Source organism: Siniperca chuatsi, linkage group LG23 (genome assembly GCF_020085105.1).
Source record: "Siniperca chuatsi isolate FFG_IHB_CAS linkage group LG23, ASM2008510v1, whole genome shotgun sequence".
In the NCBI taxonomy this organism is placed as follows: Eukaryota; Metazoa; Chordata; class Actinopteri; order Centrarchiformes; family Sinipercidae; genus Siniperca; species Siniperca chuatsi.
In genome coordinates, this window is record NC_058064.1 from 6,229,985 (window position 1) to 6,241,708 (window position 11,724).

Below are 11,724 nucleotides of genomic sequence, written 5' to 3' on the forward strand. Positions count from 1 at the left end.
TCCAACCTATGACTTACCAACTCTGCTATGTGATAACAACATGCATGAACATCTTATAAAATACAATGCGCTGTTATAGATTATCAGTAATTGTGATTCTAATATAACACTGTCTTTTTGCAACTCAAAGCCATTTTGTTATATTTATGTGTTCAGTGGTCCCACTGATTGTTGTAACACAATAACATGATTACCATGAAAGTTGATAAAGGATTACTTTACTGAAGTAAAAGTACAGAAGTAGAAGCATAGAAAAAAATAATAAAGTACTAATTATGCAGAATGACCCCTTTCAGAGGTGCATTTATTTACAAAAACAGTGAGGAAACAAAAACTTGTACCTTCACAGCAAAAACAGAAAGACAAAAAAAAAAAACCAATTGCCAATAGCAAAACAAAAAGTGTTATTAAAAGTTATGTTTTATATGTGTGAAGTGTTTCATATAATGTTATTTTTTAACAGTGGAACACAGTTAACTGCAGTGAACATCAAGTTGATTATGTTATACTGTATGTGACTTCTCATACATTTGCCATAGTGTCATATAGAAAATATTGTTGTTAACATGTTAACATCATAATATTGATTGCACTGCCCAGCATTAATTGTAGCATTGTTACTTCAACTTAAAATTGCATTAAATGATTTGTTGGCCACTTGGCAGCAGCGGAAACAAGCTGTGAACACTGAAATATTATGATTAAGTTCATATGGCTAACTTGCTAGCATAAAGTCAGCAACATTAGCATTCATTTGGAGTCGTGTCTCTGGCCAGCTGATAAATGTAAATTCAATATTCCCTTTCCTTTTAGCTCTGCTTTTGGTCTCCACCAATTCCTGAGGGAAATATCTGGCTCTTTAGCTGCTAAATGCTCCACTGTGTTCACCAGCTAGTCGCTAACTTTGTCTAGTTTACAGAAAAGGTGAAATCAACAGGTTATGGGTCGTAAAACCAAAAAACAATAAGCTGAAATATTTAAATGCTTCAAAGACAGAGGAGCTGGAGTCAGGTGTTAATTCTCTGTGGGTTTGTCACTATGATTAACATTTTTCACATACACATAGTCATTTGATCCATTGTTAATATAACAATATTGATTATGATCCTTTAACCTCTGTTATTTATCTGCCAGCTACTAATTGTCATTTCATTCCGGAGTCTGCTATTCCATCCATGCCCTCCAGTTGGCGTGCGCATTTCTCGCCTCTCATCATCACCTGACTGCCACACCTAACTGCACAGCTGTTCCCAAATATGCTCATCAAGCCCTCAGTATATAAACCTGCCCCCTTCTCTCACTTCCTCACCAGACCAGTCTGTTGTGTAATCCAGCCTTCTTGTTCCTGCCTGCACATCTTGTTACGTCTCTTTGCCTGCCTTTTTGGACTTTCTGCCTGCATCCCTTGCCCTTTTTGTCCTGACTGCCTCCCTGTTACCGACCCCTGCTTTTGACCATAGACACAGTAAACCATACCCTACCTGTTTGCCTGAATTGTGCATTTGAGTCATTTATCTGTCTTACTGAGCTGCTACATAAGTAAAATATATCTGCCACCACTAGACTTGTCAGTAATCCTGACCTAATCACTGTTTCACTGAAAATGTGGGGGACGGAAATCAAGTTCCACCCTCAAGTGCTTTATTGTACTGTATTAAATTTAATCTCAACCCAGAGACCCACAGTTTTGTGCTCTAGGGGATTCAGTGGGTCCAGATGTGTGCAACATCCGCCTTTTTACATCCGCCTCAATGAAAACTATATTCAACCTCCACGTTGACAACTGCAAGTCTGCCAAATTTAGCATATCTCTGAAGCAAACAGACTATATGCAATTAGGTCATTCTCACTATGTAGTCTGACAGATCGAAAGGAAGAGAAAAGGGAGCTGATGCTGCTGTATCTAAATTAGGATTTTTTTAAAATTAATAGTGACACAAGAAAAATTTATCTTTCGCTCTCATTATCTGCCAAAAAAAACAAACACACAAAGGTATCACAATGTACAAAGGAAAATCATGAGTTGTAATTACAGAGTATCTACATCTCTGTGAAACCAGTCAAAATAGCTTGTTTGCACGCTACATCAAAATATAGTTACAGGGTAATGCAGTGCTGCCATATTAAGCAGAGTGATGACACCAGCAAAGATCCTGTCAGCAGTTAATTTCTCTGCGATACTTAGGTTGAGGGCATTCTCATTAGTGATACTTTATGATTAAATTAGCTAAGTTTAATTCAAGTTTTTTAATTACATAACAGTCAATACTTCACCAATACTTTCTCTGAACAGTTTCTACTGTGTTGATGATGGAATCACAATATTATCATTACTTAACCTCCAAACAACAATGTTAAATGTAGCATTAAAATCCCTAAAACCGGTGCTTTTTTTCAAATAAGTATACCAAACAGATTTGACTGCTGACTCTTCCCTCCACTTTTATGCTCTCATACCATCAGTTCAAGAGGTTCTAGAGGTTCTAATGCTTCAAACAGAATTAAAATACTAAAATACAGTCTCTAAAGAGACAGTTTCATTTTCCAAGAAGTTTCATGCAATATTCCTTTTCTTTTTCACATCAAACTGCAAGATCCTGAATGAATGCGTGAAGGGCCAGAGGCTTTATGGTTTCTTCAAGTGCGATTGTGTTTACTGTGTTCGCAAGAAGAGTGGGAAGTAATTTAAAAGTTTCTGATTGTTCCGGGTTCATGAGTGAAGATGTACACTGCAATTTTCTTTTTTTTTTTGTTGTCTACTGATTCAAATGCACCATTTTTGTTTTTGGTCACCTGGCAACAGTGTTCATAAGACTTTAATCACTTGAATGCCAAACACATAGTGTACTTGACTTCCCATGTCTAAAATATGACCTGATTACATCAATTTGAAAGCAGCATTACGACACAGATGGGAGTAAGGGGAAACAGGCGAGCTAACAAAACATTCAGTGTTAATGGACCTCAGCAACTTGGCTTTCTATTAAAAGATTACTAAATGTTTTCACATCACAAAAACAACACACGAAAAGAAGAGTAGTAGGAACAAAAGATGAAGCTGCATGTTTTATGTGTGTTCAGTTAGATAGAAAGGAAATTAGAACACACAAACCCTTCAAAAAAGAAAAAAGCTATAGCAAAACACATGTACACTTATATAAATCTGAAAAAGTTGCATTTATTGAGCTATTTTGTTGTCTAGCACTGGATTTTTTCATGTAACAAAATCTGGCCAAACATGGCCAAAACATTTTTGCAGTGTAGCTACAACGTTTTTTCATAGCATATGAATATTTGAAGGGCAAAATCATATTATGGCGTAAATCTCTCAAACAGCAAAAGCTCGACCATTTCTAATTCCTAATTTTGAAAACAGTGAGAAATATTTTGTACAAGAAATAGGATAAAAATACAAATTTCTCCACTGGTGTGACTGATAAACACACCAGAACATAATGCTGTTACAGGACATGTTGTGTGTAAACGGGGTCTCTAATGTTTTTCTGCTTCTCGGAAGAAAACACTCTCGGCTGTTACAGCTATCCAGCCACATGGATTGAATGCCACAAGTTTCCCTGTCTCTCCCTCTCTCTGGTGGCTGTTATATAGGCTTTCTTAGATAACAGGTCACATATTGAACAAAACATAGTTCTCACTCAATATTAGCTTTAACATCCATGATGGTGTACAATATATTATGTAATTTAATCACACACAGGCCTTTGCTTACCTCATCACACACTCTGTACGCTGTACACACATACATAGGGTCTTAAAGTTTCTTGTTTTCAATCTATTTTACAAGAATAATAAAATACAATGCAAAAAAGAAACGTGGTATGAAATGACTGTAGCTGACATTGTCTGGGTGGCACCATACTCTGGAAACGCATTTCCCTGAGCTCTTCTAACATCAGGCTGTGACTAAAAAGGTCATCCTCATCATTCTCTGATTAGAGAAAAGGCAGAGAGCTGAACAAAGCCACAGTGACACGTAATGAAGGCTTCAACGCTCGACAAGGCTCCACAACATTGTTGTGGGGATGTGTTCACACTGGGCAACGCTCCAGTTTTCTGGTATAATTAGTCAATTTATAATAGTGGCAGAACTGAATATAATTCATTTTCAGTACTTAGTAGTGTCATTCTGACAAAACTGCAGCGATGTAAATAAACACGTCCACATCAGAGACTGAGCTCATTAAACCATCCTGTCATGAATAAATCTCTAAAAACCTGAAGATCCTCTTTACAAATTCTGACTTTGACTATTGATTGAAATGTCACTTTCCTTAGTAGATGACAGAAAAGGCTTAGATGGCCTTTCTCTGACTACACTCCTACCTTTGTATCCTGAGGATGCCATGCATGCTAGAATAAAATGTCCTGAAAAGGCCTTGCCATCTGCCACCGCCACTTTGACCCTGTGTCCTTGATGCCCTTGGCAACTCTGCTGCTAATTCCAACCATAAAAACTGAAATAATCACACTGTGAATGAGTAAAATGGGGCAACAGGGTTATAACATACAAGTCCTGTCCCCATTCCAAGAAAATTAGCTCTAATTTGCCCTACTGCGACGAGTCCCTTGAAGCACATCAAATAAATCACTCCTTGAGGGCTAATGGCTCCTGCAGGAGCCTGTGGTGAGAGCAGAGGCCGAAAACATTGTGCTTATTGTCTTCTTCATCCTCCCAAATTACTGTACAGTGTCCCTCCAAGACAATTACTCTAAGAACCTTTATTTCTATATTAAAAGGAGGTGGGTTGAGATATAACCAGCTATGAGTGACGTCAGCTTGTCAGCAGCCCTCTAATCCTTCAAATCGCGGGAGTGACTGAGAGCATGTGATGGGAATAAGGTCTGGCCTCAAATCAGTGAACTCGCCATGATCTCTCAGAGGGAAAACAAGGACTGGGGCAGGAGAGTGCTGCAGTTATTCCTTTCAGTCTATTAAGACAGGAGGCTATAAACTGTACAGAAATAGTTTAACTAACCAAGCCTTGCCACACAGAAGAAGAAAACCAAAAGGAGTTGTATTTGAAGGAAGGAGTAAGGGCTTCTTTCTAGAGTTGCCATTTTGAAGTGTTCAACAGGGAGGAATGCACTGTAGCTTCTATAGACCAGAATGTGATGCAGTTACAAGATGTTGCATTCTGTGTAAGGAGCACAACCCACCTTTTCTCAAATTGAAAATCTATCGCTTTAATGACCTTCATACGGTATCACCAGGCTATTGCTCTCTCTTTCTACCTGTATAACCAACAGCTGAATGCAAAAAGTTTGCAGCTGTTATCAAAGGTCATTCTGGGAAATGGAGGAAGTCACAAACTGAAGCAGAAGTACTGTAGATAATGTAAATCTTTGAACATAAAAGACTGATAATACTTGCAGTAAGTGTTTGAGAGTGCAGTTTTTTGTTAATCATATTGGTTTATGAGCAAAAAGCTGCAAAACTAATGACATTCTGTTTGGCCTCAGCTGTACTTTGGGTTAGTACTAATTAGCAAATGTTAGCATGCTAACACACTAAAGTAAGATGGTGAACATTATACCTGTTAAACATCAACATGTTAGCATTTTTATTTAGATCATGTTGCATGCTGACGTTAGCATGTAGTTCAAAGCACAGCTATGCAGCTAGCTTAAGAGTTTTGTTTTGTTCATAGCTGAACTTGTAATTATTACAGACAAATGATCTCTCTTTTGGCAAAGGGGCCAATACCAAAACTAGTGTCAGCCATTCTCTATAAGTTTATGACAAAATTCCTTGACCAACAGCAACTGTGATACACCAACAAAGACCTCTGCTCTCACTCTTTCATATCAAAAAGGCTTTCATCTGTGAGACTTGCCTATTTGTAGTTAAATGCCAGCTCTATAGAGAATGCAGACTATAGATTTATAAATCATTCAGGGAGGTTCAAATCCATTGTTCTTGTTTCGGTGGTGGTGGTGCTTGCTTATCACAGTCATTTCCTCCGACAATAACAGGAAGGCCACTGATGTAAGATCTTTTCATCCTGCTGTGACCCAACAAGCCAAGTGGGAGCTCTGCAAATGAAATCTCTGTCGGTTTCCTCCCTGCGTGTGTTTGACTCACTCGCAACTCAGGAGCTAAAGCCTACTCCCAACATGAGACGAGACTACCTTTTCATTAGCAATTATAGTGTTTCTCGAAAGCAGCAGCAGCTGAAAAAAGAGAGCATGTAATGTTGCCCCTCTCTGATGGCTCCTGTGTGAAACTATCATTACTACTGCTCATGCCATTACAGCTGCCAGCCGCTGACTGGTCCTATTCATGTCACAGCATGTGAATATGAATCAGTCCCCCTGCATACAAGCTGAGGTCACATCTGAATCACTGCCCCGGTGAATTACTAAGATCAGATAAGGCTGAATGGTGACATTTTACCAAGCTGGACGACATTTCTTTTAGCCTCTGTGTTTAAAAGTCTGTTTATCAGTACAGCTTTCTATAATTCTATAGGAAGAGTGATGGGTTGGAAAAGCGTGGGTTCTATTGTTTATCTGTTTGTCTGGTGCAATCTTAGACTCATTTCATTAACTCTGCATGGTATAGCACTTCTGCAGATTGTGCATCAGTAAAGCTTGACTGCCCACAAGCAATAAGCTGTAGTGAACAACTTGCAGTAGAGCAAATGGACGAAAATCAAATTTCTTATAGCAGAAAATGATCAATTGTGGCTAATTGCACATAACAAGTGACACTAGTCAGATTAATTCCTTCATAATGATTTATGCTCCCACCAGATAAAGTACAGTCACCTCCTGTGGCTTGGAAGTGTCTGGGGAGAAGATGCTAGTTTTACTTGGCACAGAGGAAATAGCCAAGGTGTCTCCTTTCTCTATGTTTGACAGCATCCATTTCCTATGCAAGGCTTGTGCAATATTACAATATTTCACCAGTCTGAATGTACGACTGGGAATTTTTCAGGTATAATAATAAGAAAGTGAGCCTGTGCTGCTCAAGCCTGTATATAGGACATTTTGTAGCTACTAAAATCTGTATAAAATCTCCCAGTGGAGGGAGATGAAACGAATGCTAATTATGCAAAAAATGTAATCCTAGAGGTACTACCATATGAAAGACGTCAGGGGACGCACAAATGTGTGTTTAAGTCACATGGTCTACAATTACATACGTTAGTAAACACTACCTGTGGTGCATTAGCAACACAGGCCGGGTGTACCATCACAACATATCATTAGCAATTGTAATTTGAGTGAATACTTTATGTTTCCAACAAGTAGCCTACAAAAAGACAACAACTGCGTCTTGTTCATATTTCCTATGAGGGCATCCAAACCTGCCTGTCTTGCACCTGCCCAATTCAAATACAAAAGTTGTCTCCTCTCTAACAAAGTAGATTTCCATGCTAAAGCGCTTCAGTAGCTGAGGCTTTTTGTTTCCAGATGAAGAGCAAAAACCGAGCTGGAACGGGATAATATTACCGAGGAGGTTATATAATATAGATGGGAATAAACGAAACGCACTGTAAGCGGTGTAAGGGTGCCCATTTGTCAAATAAATGATGGTGAATTAATGAATGTGCCCGTGAAGACCCCGCAATAATTTAACAGTAGAAACAAGCGCTCCATTCTGCAAAATGCACTCACAGAACGGATAGGCTGGACGTTTTTATTTAGAATAGCGGGAGCGCACATTACCTTAAAATAACGACCCGTGAAAACAATCAGTAGGAAATCCGAATCGGGCACAAACACCTGGATCTACCCCGGGTTGCCAGTCCTTTGCTGAAGTTTTTAAAACGTGAAAAACCCCTCTGATGAGAAGCACAAATTGCAAAGCTCCGAGCGCCTTACCTCGATCCAGAGAGAGCGGTTGGACCACTGTCGCCATGACTGCTGTTTACTGGAGACTGGACTACAGGAGCTGCAGCATCACACACACACACACACACACACACACACACACACACACACACACACAGAGAGAGAGAGAGAGAGAGAGAGGGAGAGGGAGAGAGAGAAAGGGGTGGGGGTTGGGAGTGGTTGGGAGGGGGATTAATCTACCTCCATCCTCATAATATCTCGTCATCACCTGGCATTGTTTGTACAGGAACAGCAGCTTTAGACACACACACTAAAAAAACAGAAATGTCCATCACGATGAGATTTTATAGTCCACCACTTTATAAGATTTGTCACCTTATTCAACATTTTCTTTACATAAAATGAATTGGCAATGGAAATTTTTCACCCGTTTTAAGAAAAGATGTTTAACACTTATCACTAGATTAAATTGCTTGTTAAATGCGATGATATTGAAGTTGAGTATATGAGTGGATGTCAACTACTATTAAAAAAAAATAACAAAAAGGCACAGAACTGCTCAGAAGACAGAGTTATGACAGTACTCTACATGGCCAAAAGTATGTGGACAACATAGATTGTGGACTCCCAAGCATCACACCTGCATGTGTTTGCTGAACATCTTGTTACAAAACCATGGGCATTAATATGCTGCTATTACAGCGACCACTCTTCTGGTTTAAGATTTTGGAACCTTGCTGCAAGAATTTGTTCCCATTCACCCGACAGGCTGATATGGTCTGACTCAGTGTGCTCCAGTCCCCCCTTTCTTCCATTGGAAGGCCTGGTTTACACTTGGCTTTCCTGTTCATCCCAAAGGTGCTGGATGGGGTTGAGGTCAGAGTAGGCCAGTCAAGTTCTTTCACATTAAACTGAAATAAAACATTTCATTATGGACTTTGCTTTGTGCATGAGAGCATTGTCATGTTGAGAGGACTTTCCCCATACTGTATGATGTGGGATTAAGAGTTCCCTTAATTGGAATTTAAGAGGCCTACGGCCACGGAAAACACCCCCAGACCAAAAGTACACAAAAGTATGTGGATATGGGGACCACATACTTTTGGCCATATAGTGTATCTCATAAATCAGAGCAGCATTCAGGATCGCCGTTCTCTCTAAATAACTGTAGATAACTAATGAGCAATAAATCATCCCTGACTAAATAAAAGTCAGTCATTAGTTATTGTTACAATTATTCCTACAACATGTGGCTTCACCATTCACAGAAGCCAACCAGTGGCCTGGTTTGCATGATGAATCTCTGAATCATGTACATGTGATTTTCGGTGCCTGCATGTTTACATGCTTAGCCATGTATGATCCATTCATCCACTGCACTTCAGAGATCAGTTAATTGCAACCCTTGCCATTAAGTTTGATTGTGAACCGCTGAGCCATGCCGCCTGTTATCTCCTCTCTTGGCTACACGCACTGCATGCAGCCTGATAAGGACTGAATGATGGTAGTGAACCTTTGTTGGAGGGCTTAAGGATTAATCCTCATGTTTATGTGCTACCACAGAACGAAGCCAAGCCACTGACTCTTTTCATTTACTGTAGATCTGCTGCCTAATGGTGCCTGCTGCTGTGGCATATCTCATACATGGCCAGTCATTACACTTTACAGAAGCAGTGCTCAACAAAAACAAGTAGCAAATCCTTGGTTAGGGGGGGACGTTAAGGCAGCATGACGTGACACATGACTCCCAAACCATGACTTCACCATGACAAAGCTATAAACACAAATACACAATCGTAGAAAAGGTTTCAGTCGTAGTCGTGGAGAACAAATACACAATATTTTCCATGTACACAGCAAAATCAACAGTATCATATAGACACTGAAGTCAGCTGAATCTCATATATCCCCAAACCCCAAACACTTGCTTTAGCCTATACCCATTTGGGAAGCAATTACCTCACTCCTAACCTCACTTTACTTCAAATTGGCTGCTATGGATTAAGTCCAAGAATGAAATTTAAAAAATGTAACATCAATGTACCATTGCTGATTTCAGTTAGATTAAATTTTTTATCATCTTTATCATCACATTTCAGGGGATATTCTGTCATTATAATCTGCTCTGTTTTTGATTGAAACTGTTACTAAACCTTATCACAAAGTCCATATGTGCTGGTGAAGTCCAGCCACACACGGTCCCACCCTGCTGCATGCAGATGTACACTGGTGGTAAGTGATGGGCTGGAGAGGGTGAGGGCTTAGAGAGCGCACAGAAAGAGGGCACCGAGAGATTACAGGCTTCCATCCATATGGGCTGGAATACAGTTCTGCTTTTTTAAGAGGTGGGATTACACAGCAGTGCTCTTAAAGCCCTTTCACTGCAAGTGAATTGATTTCTGAAAGGTCTCCACTCCCACAGAAGGAGACGCAAGAAGCCATGTAGACAGGACAAATACAGACGGCTGGACTTAAGTGTGTTTGCCTATCAGATTAAAGCTCATAACATTAGTCAGTGTTAGAGCGTTTGTAGGCACCTGATTAGCATGTTATATCTTGCTTGTTAAATCCATACAAAAAGTGTAAAAACGGCAAGATGTGGTTTTTACGGCTGCTTGCCTTTCAAATCTACAATACATTCTATTTTTCTGATTGGTACTGTGGGATGCTGTCATTACATTACTAGGAGGCGAACAGGACTGACTCACTAAATGAACACATAGGTCTCATGTCCAGGTAATAACTGTTCATCTTGTACTTATTAAAAAGGAACCCTGGGTAATGAATTTTGACAACCATTGACTCTAATCCCTATGCAGCATTAACTGTGATCTATGTAGCTTGTCACACTGGGAAAAAAATAGATGAAAATTTACTGGTGACCTGATAAAATCTCAAAAATAATGTATTTATGTAATAGTCTGTGTTAAGGTTTTTCCTGCATGATGTGACAGGCTGTTTTCCCATAGCTGCTCTGTTGTTTATTACCAAGCTACATCAGGCAGCTGCTGACAGATAATGAAAGCAGATCATCTTGTAAACATGTGGGAGGCATACTGATGGACATCTTAAAAATAGTATTTCTTTTCTAACAAGGCAAGTTGACACAACATATATACAATTTTCTTCACATGACCAACTAAGTGAAGTATCTCCATGAGGATATTCTCTCACTTCTCAAGGCTGTCCGACTTTTATTGTTTGTACCTGGAGCAACTTTGGGATTAACTGTCATGCTCAAGGGTACCTTGAGGTTTACAAAACGGAAAACCTGTAATACTGACTTTCACATATCATGCTTTTGCCATGGGATTTTAACCTCTAACACAGCTTTTTACTAACTATTAGGCTACTAACGCCCCCTTCAGGGAAACAGCACCTATTCACTTTGTCAAATGGAAATAATACATGACATAAAACTAATGACATTGAACACTAGTTCACTTTGTTGCATCCACCAGCTCCTGAATGATTTAATCTCATTTAATTTGAGAAGCAAGCCTAATAGGAGTGTATTGTCTTATCACATTACTACACAGCATAAAATGAGAAAATTCATTGATGCTTCTCTGCTGTTGTTTATTTGGCATTTTAATTGCTCATAGGTCGACAGTAAAAAATATTAGGACATCTGTTTATATTGAGCTACTCTTTCTATCTTCTTCTGCTTTGACTGGCATTAAATAAGGGAATAATCAATAACGATAATGGCTTTTACCTGGACTAACACCAGTGTATTTCATGAAATGATAGTATCTCTAGTATTTTGTGTTCAGTTTTAGGCAATTCTTAAGACAAATTCACTTAGCTACAACGCTCTGTAATGATGTATCAGTTATTTTAAACTATGAATAATGTTGACTGAACTCATTCACAAGCCTCTCTGCCAACTGCTGTTTCTAAAAC

The 11,724-nt window shown here is 39.2% G+C and overlaps 1 protein-coding gene across 2 annotated transcripts in view; it reads right to left on the reverse strand.

Annotated features, from left to right (window-relative positions):
- Positions 1–7,974, reverse strand: part of lin7a (lin-7 homolog A (C. elegans)) — a 34,272-nt gene extending 26,298 nt beyond the window's left edge. The window contains exon 1 of one of the 2 annotated variants that reach the window (XM_044186618.1): positions 7,849–7,974. In XM_044186618.1, the coding sequence (XP_044042553.1) occupies positions 7,849–7,885 (37 nt within the window). In that variant the 5' untranslated portion in view covers positions 7,886–7,974. The remainder of the gene's footprint in view (positions 1–7,848) is intronic. The other variant, XM_044186619.1, reaches the window with a different exon arrangement.
- Positions 7,975–11,724: the final 3,750 nt, after the last annotated feature.